At 37.9% G+C, this 17,180-nt stretch overlaps 1 protein-coding gene across 10 annotated transcripts in view; it reads right to left on the bottom strand.

Annotated features, from left to right (window-relative positions):
* The window catches only part of GTF2I (general transcription factor IIi), a 92,864-nt gene that overhangs the window by 1,253 nt on the left and 74,431 nt on the right, over window positions 1-17,180 (bottom strand). For 9 of the 10 annotated variants that reach the window (XM_053961111.1, XM_053961110.1, XM_053961108.1 and 6 more), the window contains 15 exons: window positions 16,431-16,502; window positions 15,742-15,934; window positions 15,178-15,236; window positions 14,445-14,528; window positions 13,898-13,978; window positions 12,199-12,264; window positions 10,487-10,670; window positions 9,561-9,613; window positions 8,892-8,999; window positions 7,984-8,067; window positions 7,011-7,194; window positions 5,984-6,012; window positions 4,750-4,818; window positions 3,372-3,410; window positions 1,009-1,083 (listed from right to left, as the gene is read on the bottom strand). In XM_053961111.1, coding sequence (XP_053817086.1) covers window positions 1,025-1,083; window positions 3,372-3,410; window positions 4,750-4,818; window positions 5,984-6,012; window positions 7,011-7,194; window positions 7,984-8,067; window positions 8,892-8,999; window positions 9,561-9,613; window positions 10,487-10,670; window positions 12,199-12,264; window positions 13,898-13,978; window positions 14,445-14,528; window positions 15,178-15,236; window positions 15,742-15,934; window positions 16,431-16,502 — 1,364 coding nt within the window. In that variant the 3' untranslated portion in view covers window positions 1,009-1,024. Of the gene's footprint in view, window positions 1-1,008; window positions 1,084-3,371; window positions 3,411-4,749; window positions 4,819-5,983; window positions 6,013-7,010; window positions 7,195-7,983; window positions 8,068-8,891; window positions 9,055-9,560; window positions 9,614-10,486; window positions 10,671-12,198; window positions 12,265-13,897; window positions 13,979-14,444; window positions 14,529-15,177; window positions 15,237-15,741; window positions 15,935-16,430; window positions 16,503-17,180 lie in introns of those variants that run through there. The other variant, XM_053961114.1, reaches the window with a different exon arrangement.

Here is a 17,180-nt window from a genome sequence, read left to right on the forward strand (position 1 = left end):
CAAAAAAACTGAAATGGGAAGAAGTACTACTATTTCATTTGAATGAAGCACAGAGACTCCAAACCATGTGGGTCAGCATTTTAGATTTGTTGATGTGATAGCATTGCTAACATTGCTCTCCACCACCACAAAAACATAATTTTTAGGAACAAGTGACATTAAAAATAGAATAAGAGAAAGATTTGGACATTTGGGCATTGTAAATTAAACTAGGCTTTTCATAAAAGTTTAATTTAAGGAAAGGAAAGGAAAGGAAAGGAAAGGAAAGGAAAGGAAAGGAAAGGAAAGGAAAGGAAAGGAAAGGAAAGGAAAGGAAAGGAAAGGAAAGGAAAGGAAAGGAAAGGAAAGGAAAGGAAAGGAAAGGAAAGGAAAGGAAAGGAAAGGAAAGGAAAGGAAAGGAAAGGAAAGGAAAGGAAAGGAAAGGAAAGGAAAGGAAAGGAAAGGAAAGGAAAGGAAAGGAAAGGAAAGGAAAGGAAAGGAAAGGAAAGGAAAGGAAAGGAAAGGAAAGGAAAGGAAAGGAAAGTTTTAAAGAAGGTTGGTTTGTCATCACAGTTAATAGCTTTACTGAGTGTCCCAAGGTCAGACAATACTGCAATCATAATGAAGAGCTTTCCTGCTCAATTACAATTTGGAAATGGATGTGCATTACCAAGAATAATAATGCTTTTTCACACAACCATGTCAGAGCTTTTAATAAACACCAATTCCCTCAGCTTTCAGTTACTCTGCTTCTGAGATATGTGATTACCATCACAAATTTTAGGCCACATTCTTCTAGGACTTCCTCACAAATTTGAACACAGTGTGCTTTATATTGTATTTGGGTAAGAAAGTGCAAAACATCTGACATCTCGTAAGTGAGAACTGAGACACAAAATAATTCACAACTAAAGTACTGGCACCTTCTGACATTCAGTATTGTACTTCATCTCTCCTTTCCCCAGCCAAAAATATAAAAATATTATTCCTTGACAGGGGTTGACTTCAAGAAACACTAAATTCTTTTACCCAGTGTTGATGAGGTCTATGACGTCAGGTCTGGATCTTGCTTTATTTGAAACTTTTCTTCTGTTTCTGTGTTATCTGTTAAAAAAAGTAGTGAATGAAAAAAGTGGAATTTCCCCACCTATTTTGTTATTGTTTTACTTAAGTAAAAATTTATAAAGACATAAAAAGTATTCATTATCTCTTTAAACTAATAATCATAAATGAAAGTGTATTCACAGCAATCTGATTCTGTGGAAATTATAATTTCCACTGCAAAGTAAAGCAGCTTAGGATCTTAGAGCACTCTAGTTCTTCATGAATGGAAATACAATTGGTGTTAGTAGGACTGCTTCTCTCTCAACTAGATGCATATTTCTGCATTATTCTATTTCAGTCTGTCCAAAACAAATTTTAACCCTACCTAATTTTCAAAGTACAGTATCACACAGGAAAGCATTATGATATGTTTAAAAAAATATCATGTTGGCTAAAGCATTCATCACGTTTTGATACAGTTTTATTCATTGCAGGGATGCTTGGAGGCAAATCAAAGGAATCTCGTGTCTGTGTAGCACTGTCCATATGACCCAGAGCCTGATTCTGTTCTTTTACAGACAATATGATGTTGGAAGGAAATTATTTTTTCCCTGAAGTTGTTTGGAAGGTTTGGGGTGAGAGTAACTCATCACTACAAAGCCAAGCTGTTTCACCACATGATCATTTTATACCTTCCAGCCTAGTTCTGAAGTGACTTTTGCCACTGCATGCCTTTTCACAAAAACATTTCTGTAATTACAGTGTCTGAAGCCAGTTTTGGATGACAAATTCATAACTATGCTTTTCTATCTCATCCAAACCATCACACTGAAGGCCCAGAGCTGATTTTCTTCCACATGACAGTATTCAGGAACAACTGTCTTTCTCCTGCACCATCTAGCTTCAGCAATCCCATAGAGTTTTGGCATGATAAAGATACGTGATGTTCCAGCCTTTAAAACTGTGAGCTTAAAATCTGCAGCTCAGCTCTGCTGCGATTCTAACATTTGCCTTCTTTCTGTCTTGATTGCTACAACAGGGTCAGTCCAAGAAAGACTGATTTAAAACCCTTGGAGTGAACCTGTAACTCAGCTTGTAACACTCAATCTGGTTGAGAATGTTCTCTTGGCTTAAAGTTCAATGACATGACAGGGAGAGTGAAGCAATGGAGACTGGAGAGGGAATTTCCATGGAAAAGGCTACAGAAGAACAGGACCATAGAGATTTGCTGCTTTCTCTTTTAGGGCAATGTGAGCAGGATTAGGGAATGAACCAAAGCTGAGAGTCTCAAGATGAGAAGTGCTGATGCACAGCAGCTGCCATCCCAGGGCTGTTGGCTATGTTGCCATCAAGCTAGCACAGACACATCAGCAAACCCTTCTTGGGAGCACCTGACACAAAGGCAGCACCCCAGCAAAGTACCAGAGCCCCCTGGATCACCTTGGAACTACGGCAGAGACAGCTGTGGCCATCCAGGGCCCTGCTGACAGGCTGGGGAGCAGCAAAGGCAGCATTTACAGGAGCAGAGCACACAGCAGACAACAACATCCCAACTCTCAGCTCAATCCAGTATTTCTAATTCACCAAGACCACAGGCAAAAACACATGGGGGATACAAAACCTACAGCTTCCTTGGTCTTACATGTATCTATATATAGAAAACACTTCTTCACCAAAAGGGGTGCCAAGCCCTGGCAGAGGCTGCCCAGGGCAGTGGTGGAGTCACCGTGCTGGGAGGTGTTTAAAAGCTGGGTAGATGTGGCACTTGGAGAGATGGTTTAGTGGTGAGCTTGGCAGTACTGGGGCAACATTTTGACTTGATGCTTATTGAAGGCTTCTCCAAAAGAAATGATTCTATGCTTCTATCTGAAAAGGATACAATTCAAGTGTATTCTTGGACAATAGGAAAGTTGGATGTTTTCCAGAGTTTAAGTGCTAGAAGAACAACAATCCTCCACTCCCTTGTCCCCAGCGCAGTGTATCCAAGCCAATATGGATCAGAGTTTCTGATGATGGCAATCACTCACTTGCATCAATTGTGGAAACTACTGCACTGAACAACGAGATGCATCATTCAGGATATGAAGTCACTAAGAGCCTATGTATAGGCATGATTCACCAACCATGAAGAATTCATAGAACTCTTTTGTAAAATTATTTGAATAGTAATTTTTGCTGCTAAGTATTTTTCACATGATGCAGCATGTTATTACTATAAATGAAGAAATGTGTCAGGAACCAATAAAAGACCTTTTCTTGGTTTTGATTGACCTGACTTTAAAAACAGATGCCAACTTTGTTCAGCATTACTTAAAAATATTTGTTTTTAACTGAAGACAAACTCTTACCTCCTAGAGATACTTCTATTTGGCTTGGTTCAGCTGGCTCTTAAAAGAAAAAAATACAGTCAAATGAATATGAATATAGTTTCAACAAAATGCATCAGAGTAGGAAAATTAAGTTTTCCCTGAAAAAAGCACCTAATTTTTCTTAACCAATCAGACTCATATCTCTTTGACTGAGATAAATTTTTGTAGCTATCTATAATCTGGAAAAAAATATAAAATATCCCCAAACATTTATTACATTCAACTATGTAACACCTTCTCTTCTAAGAATGGTTCACTGTGGCAGACATATCACCAAGACCCAGAACAACATAATGTGCATTTGTACAGAATACACCAAATTTGGAACAGCTTAAAGAAAGAGTCACCACTTCTCCTAAGCATTGTCTTTGATGGCAAGTATGTGTACTTTGGGGCAGAGTGGGAAGGTGCATAACAGAGGACAAGAAGTATGCTTTAATTCCATGCTGAGTTTTCTACTGTCTCTGTATGGATTGTGGATGAACATGTTCTGGGAAAACCATTTAACCTTTTTAACACTGCAGATGTTAAGGACCAACAGACTACAGCAAGCTCACAAACCACCAGCAGCTGATCTCCTCCCTCCCACACCTCCACATGGAAACAGAGGAACCAGCAGTTTTCTTTCCAATAATTTTCATCATACAAGTGTCCCTTACTCTTAAAATGTTTATCAGATGTTTTCTCTTAGTTTCCCAGCTTCTTTGTATAATGATTTATTTAGTCAATTGCAGACGTTTTCCCCACACTACACCAACTTAGGATACACATTTTTAAAAGGCATATGACCATTTAAAAGCTGTATTGGATCAAAGCAAAACTGCCCAACCACATGTACTTTAGTTAATTCCCAGCCCAAAGCTAAGTTCTCTGTTCAGACTAAGATAGGTGATGTGTGTGCAGTCCCAGCTGCAGTCTAGCCAGGGTTACAGAGCTTGGCAGCAGGCAGAAACTCCATCCACACCCCACTGCCACCTATGAAGGCAAACTTCACTTGGCTGTACATGCAGACATGCACACATTTGAACTAAGCAGACATTAATAAATAGATGCTGAATTGTCTTTACACATTGCCCCCACTAATCCTTCTTTCCAGCTCACTCAGCATCTGTAAAAATCAAATCAAGGAACACACCAATGACAGAGCTTGAAGAAAGTAGAGGCACTTTCCACTAATGTTTAACAGCTATTAAAGTTATTTAAAGTTTAACAGTTGTTAAAGTTAACAGCTATTCATTTCTCAAAATGAAATGGCTCATCATGACCTAGGACATGACTGCTAATGATATCTGCCAATGACATGCAGAACTCCACACCCCACCCCTCCTGCAAGGACACATGTCACACTCTGCATCACCTGGTAGTGCTGCTGTGGTAGTGGCTGCTGCTGGTGCTGATGCTTCTGCTTCAGCTTCTTCTAGTAGCTCTAAGATTAGACATGATCATTGTTTTACTTCACAATTAAAATGGTTCACATGAACAGGTTACTAACAGGAAACATCACATGAAACTTCTCATATGAACAGGTTACTAACACTGTGATTGAGATGCAGATCAATTTTTTCTGTTACAGAAAAAACATTGCCTGTCTTGCCTGCAAGCACCAAAAATTTCCTCTTAAGTTTCCACATGTTCTTTAGATGAAGAATAAAACATCATGCTTATAAGCAGTTGGCTCAGAGTCTGTCACTTGTTCACCTTGGTATCCATCAGTATAAGATCATTTTGATCATAATTAGTGGACACAGATAATGCCCAAACCTCATGTGCTCCATGACCAATCTGCTCCCCCAGTCCCAACACACATTGTTGACAACTTATGCTGACCTGACAACAGCTCAATGGATTCTTTCATTTCTAGCTGAATTCCCTGGAAATACCATTACACATTTAATGTGTAATGCCAGAAGGTTCCCCCTTGCAGAGAGACTTCTCTGCCACCTCAGAAGTGTACCTAAGTCTGTGAGCAGGTCAATGGGAGTCACTGGCTACAATATCCTCTTGAGGACATCTCACACTTGCAGTGCATGGACCTCAGCTTGTTAGCTGGAATATACTGGTGGCTGCGTGTATTTGAACAAACACTACCCCAAGCAATTTCATTTTGAGGGACAAATTGGCCATGGCATTTCAGCTAACTATAGTCTGCCTCTCTAAAAAGTTATAGTTTCAGCAGAACATAGAATTGTTCACTGGAACAAGGTTGTGCAGTTACTGGAAAGCTCTTGCTTACTAACTGCTACTGTGATGGATTTAAACCTACAACATAGGAACTCTCATCTAAGTGTGTTGCTCCATCAGGATCCTAAATTTCTCTGGGACTCTGCAGCTGAAAAATACAAAATCAGAGTCTTGCATTTTCATATCAAGTCAATGCTAATCTTATGCTGTTTAAATGTAAATTTATCCCCCTGCCCTCAAGTTAACTGTACATACATGTTTAGTCAGGAAATCTTAATGAGAAATACACAGGCAAGAGTTATACAGTGACCTTAACAACTTGGGGCCTCTGCCTCTAAGACACAATGTAGTAAATGAATCTTGGTAGGTCACAAAAATACATTTGTCATCAGTGTCTCATAAATACTTACGATTGTTAATCACAAGTCCTGGAAACGGTCTGGAAAAAAAAAATAATTACTGATTCTAAAATGCACTGCATGGCATTTCCTCCCAGTGTAACCTCCCCAGACCTTCTATAACAGAGGTCATGCTAAAAAATGAAAAGAAAGGCAAATAAAGCAGAAGAAATAATAGCTCTTAGGGACTATGGTTCTTCAAAAGTAGCATTTTGAAAAGTAACATGTATGGGAAGAGCTAAACCCTTCCCTTGGTCACTGCTACTTAGCAAGGGGTCACCTCCTCTTCAGGGTTCAATTCAAAAACAAATCAAAGTCTTTTTGGTTAGAATATGTCATAGAATCACAGAATCACAGAATAATGAGGTTGGAAGAGACCTCTAAGATCATCGAGTCCAACCTATGCATGATTAAGGGTTGAGAATTCAGACTCCTTAGTAAAATCTAAGAAATTTCTCTCTCTAAAGATAAACTGAAGCTTTTAAACTCCTGTGAAGTCATCTATGATTTGAGAAGTTACAGAAATGGATCAATTTTATATTTTCAACTCCTCCTGAGTATGATTCCAAAGTTTGATCTGTTCTGCTTTAATGCATACTAATTAATATTGGATATGTGTGTGTGTGTATGTCTATGGAGATATACACATACAAATGAAATTCCCTTATACTAGAATTGGATAATATTGTATTTTAAAATATTGAATAGAAACCAATGAGCTTTTGTTTCAAAACTTGATATTATGACTGGAAGAGCAAGGCCCAGAAAACTATAGGACTTTTTTTACATATTATGATTAGATTTGAACTCAAAAGACAGCTTGCTGTAATATGCAGTATTAGTAATATGCCTTTTGTCATACTAAATTGGACATGTCCTCCTTCATTCATGCTAGGAACACCTGGGCTTCATTTGACCTGACATATTGTAATCCAAAAAGGGCCAACATATTTTTAAAGATGTTCTACAACTTCTATTCTCTCACATTTATTCCAGCTATGGGCCTGTACTCACAATCTAATTAATGGCAACTACATACCTAATGACAGTAAACTTGATAAACTCTGCTGATTCCAAAATCTTCCTCATTGAGCTGAGTTCCAGATAACTGGGTGCTTTAAATGCCACACCTGGAGGCATTCCATCCACCAAAACACAGCCAGGGTTGTTAGTGATTTTTCTGTATGGAACTTTCACAGGAAAATTCATACCAGTGGCTTCACCTAAGTGAAAAGAGAGGTCGTGTTTATTTTCAAACCTACAGTATTTATGATTACATTGAAGAAAAAGCCCTCAGATGATTAAGAAACAAATTCAAACCATGCTTTCTATCAGATCTGAAACGATGAAAATTCACTTGACAATGAAATTATTACAGTGTTAGAAATGGATTACACTCACAAACATTACTATGAGAGCATTAGTCACAGCTCCAACAGAATCTGCTATTAGAGAACAGTACAGAACAGGATATAAAAGGAGATAGCCACACAAAGGACATCAAAGCATTTCCCACAATGCTATGAAAAGCAATTCAATGCAGCACAAGTGAAGGAATTTCAGATAAGGAAACCCAGGTCATTGCTACTGTACAATGCAAAATAAAAAAAACAAACAAAACTATACACAGCAAAAGGGTTAAATTGCATTTTTAAAATTACTCTAATTCCAAGTATTAAGAGGTCAGGATTATGAAGCCCTGAGAAGAACCATGGACTGCCAGCAAAATAAATACTTCATCCATGCTGACACAGAAGAAAGGAAAAGGGAAGGGGAACCCTGAAGCAATCTAGACTCTTAGGACTTTGTTTAATATACCAAACTGTCTACATCACTTACAAAAGATTCTTTTTGGAGTCAAAGCACAACATTCATATGCAATTCTCAAATTTGTTCATTTTAACGACCATATACATCATTCACTGTGAGTGAATATTCATTCAGTAACTGCAGTATGAACAACATTAATTGCACTCACACCTATATAAAAACATGGAGTAAGAAGCAATTACCAAATTTCTGGCTAAAAAGCTCATTTACTTGCTCTCTCAATTGTCTGGCATTTTCTGCTTTTGGCAGTGGCTCACTTTCATCATCTGGAAGAAATTGTTAGAATGTCATGAGAATTAAGCACAGATTTCCCCCCCTGAAGCTTGTTTATCCTTGCATGTTTACTCAAAGCAGGTATACCCAAGAGCTTCTGAACAGGCACAGTCTTTGTTCCCCATTTTAGTAGTAACACCAAATTGTAGAAATACACACAAGTAGATGGTTGCTAAGGAATTACAGAATCCTAGAATGGTTGATTTGGAAGAGACCTTAAAGATCATCCAGTTCCAAACCCCTGCCATGGGCAGGGACACATTCCACTAGACCAGGTTGCTCCAAGCCCCACTTAACCTGGCCCTGAACACTTCCAGGAATGAATCTAGAAATGTCTAGAGATGATTTTGTAAAGTAATTTAAACCAACAAATTGTATTTTACTTTCTTATGGAACATCGAATGGTATGTAAAGGTAAAAGCAAAGTGATCATTCAGTGGATGGCCATAGTATGCAACAAATAAAGCAGAAATTGGTGTTAAGACAAAGCAGTTCAGCCTGCACAGTCATTCATTTCAGTTCAACTACTAACATCTGGAAGTTGCCAAGAACTGCAAGTCAATACTTAAATTATTGCATCATAAAAATGTGGATCCTTCTTAACAGGTGGTTGGACTAAGAATATTCCAGAGATGTCACTGATGAGTGTTAGATAATATTTAACATCTCAGCAAAACCAAAAGGTAACTTATGTTCTTTCTTGACTGTACTTGTACTTCAGCAAACCAGCTTGACTGTAGGAAAATATCAAACTAAGCAGATATCATGAAGAATATAAGCACAAGTATTATGATGTCAAACCAGCCAGTATACACACCTTTTATGGTTACTTTAACAATGTTTAGGTCTTCAACACTTGCAGCTGTTTTCACTGTGTTTTTTGTGGTCCTTGCTGTATTGGCTGTACTGGGGGAATTATTTTTTCCTAAGAGGATTAATTTAGAAAACATTTATAGAGAGCTCAAAATCTTCAGTCTCATCTATAAAGAAAATATTGCAAAACAACAAATATTGGCAAAGTTTTCAAAGAGGGCCTAGTTTCAGCTTCAAAATGGGAGCATCTATTCCATGACCTACCTACCTGACACAATTTTCTACTGGCTATCTGCACTCCTGTCTCTGGTGCGTGTGTCATTTAGATGATCTACATACTAGGAGTAAATAATTTATCTCTAGACCTGAATAAATCCTGTGAATCCTACATTACTGGCTACATTTTAATAGCATGTAGTAAAGAATACATTACAGGCACAATTATATGTGAATAACTTTAAAAAATTAATACTCCCTTTTTAGAGCTATATTTAATCTGTAACTGGTAAGTGCTTATCCCATCTTAAAAATAAACAAACAAGCAAACAAACAAAGCAACTGCAATGTAGAATAAATCTTTCAGGAATTTATTAACACCATGCTGCTCTCATAATTAATATTCAACCTTTGAAATAAACTGTTATCTGGAAAGCTAAGCAGTTGCAAAACTCACCTTGGGGGCTTCTATCAGAACTTTCTTTGATAGCTGCCTCAAGCATCTCAGGCCTGCAAACAGATTGAACATTTTACATACAATAATAAAATTATAACATCAACATTAAAGAAAATCCCATTTTCTAAAAATGGTAACTAATTGATATCCTCTCAGCCAAAGAGACAGTCAAGAATGCAATGACTGAGAGGCTCCATAACTTCCCAGAATCACAGAATATTAGACTGGTTTGGGTTGGAAGGAACCTAAAACCCATCCAGTTTCTTGCTCCTGCCATGGGCAGAGACACCTTCTACTACATCAGGCTGCTCAAAACCCCATCTAACCTGGCCTTGAACACTTCCAGGGATGGGGCAGCCACAGCTTCTCTGGGCACGCTGGGTCAGGGCCTCACCACCCTTCCCAGTGAAAATTCCTTCCAAACATCTAATTTTACCCTGCTCTCTGTCAGCTTAAAGCCATTCTCCCTTGTTCTGTCACTACCTGTCCTTGTAACTTCTCTTGCCACTGTTTCTGCACTGGCACAGGAATATCTAAGCCTGTTCTACACAAAAGAAAGTTCTTACAGCTCTCATTAAAATAATCTCCATTCCTCAGCTCTCAATGCACAACCAACAAGCTTTATGAGCAGCCCATAAGTGATCCTTGCAGTAGGAACTAAACCAGTGATGTGATAATTGTGATGGATTAAGAAATATGGATTTGCTCTTCCCTCTCACAACAAAGTCTAAGAGTCTTTCAGAACAAAAAGATTATTGTATCTTGTTCCACTGGCACAAGAGCTTTCTGACCATTTCCTCAAGTACTAAAAATATTCCAGTGTGTATTTTATAGAGTAATTTAGCAACTTGGCAACAGAATTTCATTTTTGGGTCTACATTTCAATTCTCATAGAACAGATTATTAAAGACATATGGGAATCTTACTTTTTAATAATAAATTTTATTTTGGATTTATTTCTCAGGATCTTCTCTAGTCTTGGAATCCCAAAAGTTGTAGGCTGTCGGAAGGGCACCCCCTCAGGTAGCCCTTCCACGTGGAAATCCTCTGGGTAGGAATCAAACAGTGCATATGGCACCTTCACTGGCTCACTGCGTCCCAGCGCCTCCCCTGAAATGCAACAGAGCAAATGAGGCACCAGTTAGGCAACTGATGTGTACAGAAATAGAATACCTCTGGCAAAAATGCAATAGAGCAGTTGGCACATATATACTTGATTAGGTAGAACCAGCAGGCTTTGCCTTTTTTGGTGACAGCTATGAGTCTGCAGGAAGAAAATTAACAGTTTCAAACTTAACTCGTTCTGTTGCAGTAAATCTCACCGTAATTTGCTGAAAAATAGTAATCTGCATCCAGCTCATGCCACTGGCTTGCTCTGCATGTATGACTATCCTATCTGTATGCCACTTTTGTCTTAGGGTGCAAATGCAAGATGTGCCTGGAGGTGTGTATTCTGTCACCATCTGTCAGAGCTGGGGCAGTTCTCTGCTGTTCATGGGCAGTTTTCTTTATCTCTCCCACAGCCAATCCTCCCTCCAGGAGATCTCTTCTGTTCATGGCCACTGAGTGTCCCTGCATGGCTGAGAAAATTCCAGCATCCCATGGGGAGAGGCTCTGCCCAGGGGAGCAGCCAAGCATTCCTACCTGGATCCAATCTGCCCTTGGAACAGCACAGCAGCCTTTGCCCACTGCATTCCCAGAGGAGCAGCTTTCTTCCCCACTGCATTCCCAGGGGGAGCCCAGGCCCATCCACAGCAGCCCTGGAGCTTCAGAGGAAAACTCCAGCCTTGTCCAGGATCCTGCTCCAGCAGAAGCACAGCTGGCACTGCAGGAGGGCTGAGCCCCCATGGAATGGCACTGCTGCCACAGCCTGACCCACAGCCTGCCAGGGCCTGCTCTCACTCTGGCAGTGGTTTGGGTTTGTATTACTGCATTTTTATTTTTATTTTTCCTAATAAAGAACTGTTATTCCTATTCCCATATTTTTGCCTGAGAGCCCCTTAATTTCAAAATTATAATAATTCAGAGGGAGGGGATTTACATTTTCCATTTCAAGAGAGGCTCCTGCCTTCCTTAGCACACACCTGTCTTTTCAAGACACACTTTGTTGCAGGCAATGCATTCTGCCTCTTTCTCTTCTAGAGAACAGCACCAAGGACAGGTGAGATAAGTGCTCTTGTTCAGAAACCCACACTCAGAAGAATAAGAAGCCATGACTTCCAAAAGTCGCTAGTTTTCAAACAGCCTGCACTAGAAGAAGTTCTAGAATATAATGGAGCACATTTCTCCAGATACCACCCAACCTGTTTTGAGTCATGCAGAGTCATACGAAGTCCCATTTACAAGCAGAGTGATGAAAGCTCAAAATGATGTGCCAGTATGTGAACTCACTCTGTCTGTGGATCATTAAAAAAACTGTAATCCAACTACAACTTCTCCATTTTCAAAACCAAGTAAAATAACAAGTGGAAATGTGACACTGGATTGCAAGCATGTGGGAATGAACTCAGATGGGAAACTGTAAGGTACACAAGGATTGCAGGACCTCTGGAATAAACATATGAACACCTCTCATACATCCATTTAACTGCATGTTCATAAGAAAGGCATCTCAGTAAAAAAGAATCAATAAACATACCACATTTTTCATTAAAAAGATTTTCAACTTTCTGCTTTAAGTCTGTGATTTTCGCATTCCACAAGTCTGCCAGGAAGAAATTGGAAGAATTAGAACAACACTCACACAATGAATCAGTCTTTGAAAAACATTTTAACAACTGTTTAATAAATTATTATGCTTGATAACCAATTTACTACAGCAGTAAAAATGTGCAAAATGGCTTTCATTCTGCAAAACTACATCCACATCAATCCTCATTTTCCTGAAGCTTTGAAAGATACTGCCACTAAATAAAGTAAAAGTGATTAAAAGCAAAATTAATCCAAACGTGATCCAAATTTAAGTTAGCAGAAAATTTACTCATCTGAACCAGCACCCAAAATAGTGGCAGAAAGTTCCTCATATTTTCAATGACACAGCCCTGAAACACATGCCTCTCTCCTGAGAACTTTAATCTCTAGCACAGTTTCTACTTTAGTGGTGAGATTAAATGTCCATTTAATTTAAGCATTTTACTTGTGGCTGCACTAAGTGGGCCATGGCTGGTCTACAAAACTAAAACCTCAGTCTAAAGTTTAAAAAAGTTGCAGATTAAAACAAAAACAACAACAACAAAAAAACCAAAAAAAAAAAAAAAAAAAAAAAAACAAAAAAAACCACCAAAAAAAAAAAAAAAAAAAACAAAAAGAAAAAAAAAAATCCACAAAAAACCTTAGGTCTAACAGCAACAGGAAAGTCCAAGAAAACTGTATGCAACTCTGACTATGAATACCACCCATGCCAAATCAGTATCTCATTCATTCTCAATTGGCTTGGCAGGAGTAAGTAATTCCTTTCTTACAGGTTTTTTGACCATACAGCTAAAAAGAAAGCATAGGGGACAAAAAAGATAAAGCAAATAACAGCAAATTCCTACACAAACATAAGCCAATAAACTCAGAATGTAAGTATGCTGAAAAAAAGATTTAGTGAGGCATAGAACTACTTACAGTTACTTTGAACACAGTCACTCATCTCACTTGACAATGAAGAATTTTTCTGGATTGCAAATTGACCCTGCTTTTAATACTGAGATTTCTGTTCCGGAGCACTGCACTAACAGGCCTGGGCCTCCATGGCCAAAAAGCTCTGGCCTACATTCATGAACACAACTACATGACTTTCAGTCCTGTCCAGCTTTTCCTTTACTGATTTTCCAGAAGTGGGAAGGTCAGTCATGGCAATCATGCATAATCAGCTCTGACAGGTCATGGCTTATTAATGTCAGTTCAAATCCTTCCTGGTCCCTACATCCCACCTAGGTATCTCTGCACAGGGATGTCAGTATTTCAGATTTATGAAAATAAATCTTATGAAATTTACGCACATTTCAGCTGGGTTTATGCACTCGGTGGTACTTTGCACCAGAAAAGTCCTTCAAGGGTCTGCAGCATTGTGTAGTAACAGACCAGCAAAAATCTAAAACTGACTCTGCACCTGAATCAAGAATATCTAATGGATCTGGGCTGCATTTGTACAGCATACTCCACGTATCATCCAGGATTTCTCTACTGCAGATTATTCCACATAATGAACAACTGAATGCACACAAAAGCGAGGACTTCAGTCATTCACTAACTGTATGTCAGAATATGAACTTAAAATATCTGATATGTAATCCAGGTGTTCCATACCAACATTAAAGGAATGCATGTGTGCTAATTCCCTCAACACTTACCAAAAGAAAACTCTCTTCCTTGTTGCTTCAAAATGGTATTGGAGCCATTGGTATGAGAATCACTTTGTTCTTTTTGAGGACCTATGAAGAGACATTACATATATAATGCAGAGAGCAGAAACAAGACATCATACAAAAAGAACAATGCATCAAACTTGATTACTAGAGAAATCTTCAATTCTGAATCAAGAGTAGAATTTTCAAAAAGCCTTTAGGAAGTTCTAGAGCTGTATTTAAGCATTTAATGCTACTGACCACATCTGTGATCTCTCTGCTCAGGACTACATCATTTCCCACATCTCTGCTTGGAATAATGGGCCAAGCAAGCTGCCAAAGTGCAACATTTTACCTAAGCATCATCTACACAGTATCCAGTTTGTTTCAGAGATGAAAAACAAAGGTGTTTTTATATTGAAGTGTATCTGGAGCCTTCAAGAGTTTGCTATATGAGGTGTATGTTACTTAGGAGCTATGAAAGCTTAGAAGAACAAAAAATATAGAAGAATATAATAAAAGAACATCAGAAGAATATTTATTTCTTCCATACTGTCTTCAATAGTAACTTCAATCTCCGGGACACTTGAATTTTCTGAAGAACTTCGTGACCTTTTCGGACTCCTTGGACTACTTCCTGGAAGCCAGAAGAAAACAAGGTGAAAAGCACAAATTTTGCACACCTAACAAAGGAACAGCTGTATTCTAAGAATTCTAACAGACTGAACTAAGTAGAGTCTGCATAGTAAAACCTGAACAATACAGTGATGCTCACAATCTTAAGAAGTAGGTTTAGTGCTCTTGAAAAAGATACACTTAGATTTTCCACTAATTCAGAACAAAAGACTTTGTTTTTTTCTAAGTGTGAAGGAGAGTTTTGGTACTTTTTATTATCTGAAACCCCCCAACATTACTAACATCTGAATTTTCTACAGAGAAAAGATTCTTTTATTCCCTTCTTATAAAACACCACTATTATTTACAGCAGTTCACAGCTCTTAGTTAAAAATGGTTGAAGCCATTAAAAGTGAGATAAAACTTGTGAAAATTGAGTAAATTCCATTTTCTGTACTAGAATAGTCAAGTAAAAAAGCAGATATATTTATGGTTTGAGTGTCTTTCTCAAATAATAGCATATTTAGAGGCTACTATGCTAGACCATCTTAAATAATGCCTTTTATTTACAACACCTGTATTTTTCAACCACAGAGATCTCTCAGTCTGCTAGGGAAGCAGAAAGGAAGTATTTACAAATGGATGGCAGCAAATAATATTTAATTGTTTACCTTTTTTCTTTAGTTTACTAGCCAGTCTTAGAGGCAAATGAGAAATGATAAGCTCAGGCCTAGAAGTTGAACAGAACAAATCCAATCAATTGCAAGACAAGTCATACAGCAAAAAGCTACCAATTTCTTGGAATTCAGTTGAGTTTCAATTCACATAACATCAGCTCTCTAAAAGGAAGTTCTGTTAGAAGCATGGATGACTCTTCATCTACTATAACAACAAAACATTAGAAAATATAAAGCTGTATTTTCTATTCTGCAATTTTCTTCTGGGTTTACTTCAAGCAAAGAAAAATAAAGAAAAAGAAAAAAAAAAAAAAGAAGGAAGAAAGCCTCCAGGTACAAGACCATTTCCCCCCCTCAATTCTTGATGCATGAAACACACAACATCTACAGAAATTTAATGAGGAATATATGTCCTTGTATGAGATAAAACATATGTGCAAAATATTCTTTGTGTTTCACGGAAGCAGAGTTTAGGTAGCATTTAAAGCCTAGAGTTACTGGGAATTAAGCCAAATAACTTCAAAATCAGAGGTAAAAATAACTAGATCACAAACTTACTTCTTAATAACAAATTTGATTTTGCTACTCCCACGGATGATTCTTTCAAGGCGTGGAATTCCAAACCATGTGGGGCTCCGGAAGGGGACTCCTTCTGGCAAGCCTTCAACGACCAAGGACTCAGGGTTTGATTCAAACACAGAATAGGGAACTTTCACTGACTCTGAAACCGCTGAAAGCCCCAGAGCTTCAGCTGAAAATAAAGATTAAATTATATATTACAAACTTAAATGGGTGGAATTTTATCTCAAGTGATTTTAAGAATCTTGTCTTACAGAAGCTCTGCTACTCAAAGCGAAAAAAGATAGAAATATTTAAATATATTTGAACAGATTCCCTATTATTTTCTGTGGAGTAACTGCAAATGGGAACTTGGCCCATCTTGTTACAGATGATATCTAATATAGGCCTACAGTGCCTAATGTTTTATTTTGAGAACTTCTTTTCATCCAAAAGCTTTTGTGCAATCATCTCATCACACAACTGGAAAAATAATGGCCTAGGATGCTGTTATAGAAACATTTATGTCAGTTATAGGAAAGAGTAAGTAAAACATAGGTAAGAGGAGTCAAGATTACCATATCTGTCCTAGTATACTTCTGATGCTTAAGTAAATACTGTAAAATTTAAACAGAGGAGTTTTAAGATGCAGCAGCATTACAGAACAGTTCATTTAGCATTTAACTTACCAAACTTCTTACTAAATATATCTTCTACTTGCTTTCTTAGCTTTGTGATCTTGGAATTCCAATCTTCTCTCGCTGAAAACCAGAAATAGGTGTCAGAGAATCATCCAGCTCTAGATACAGAGGTACATTTCAGCATACTTCTTTCAACTTAATAACATGAAAACTAACAACACAACTACATCTGATTAGACAGGGACACACAATGAGTAATGATTATTAATAGCAGCTTAAATGATACATGTAATTTCCTCTACATAATGAAAAAGCTATTTAAATGTAGTTACGAATTTCAAACACTGACCCTAGCAGAACAACTTGTTCTTCAGAGCCTTCAGATGCAGGAAGAAATTATTTTAGTGGTTCTTACAAAACTGAAATTAATTAATCATAGTGTATATAATAACATTCTTTAGAGTAGAACATGAGGATTTAAAGAATGCTTCGCTGAACATTTTGATTAGTACCAGACGGCAGGAGAACAAGGAAGTGCCTTAGATTTGGGATGAAATCCTTTTGCAAGGCTATGGAGAAGAATGTAATTCATACATCAGACTCTTTTTCCCTATAACTCATTGAAAAGTATGGGGATATGAACTGTTCAAATTTTAATATGAGAAAAGGCATCTATGCTAAAGCAAGCAGATGCTGAAGTAGCTGTGATCCCATGAGAAGTTTGAACAGAGAGAGAAGAGTGATGAAGACCCTTTACCCTAGGGAAAGAAGAAGATCTCTGTTCCCAGAGATGAGGAT

Source organism: Vidua chalybeata, chromosome 20, assembly GCF_026979565.1.
Source record: "Vidua chalybeata isolate OUT-0048 chromosome 20, bVidCha1 merged haplotype, whole genome shotgun sequence".
NCBI classification, from domain to species: Eukaryota; Metazoa; Chordata; class Aves; order Passeriformes; family Viduidae; genus Vidua; species Vidua chalybeata.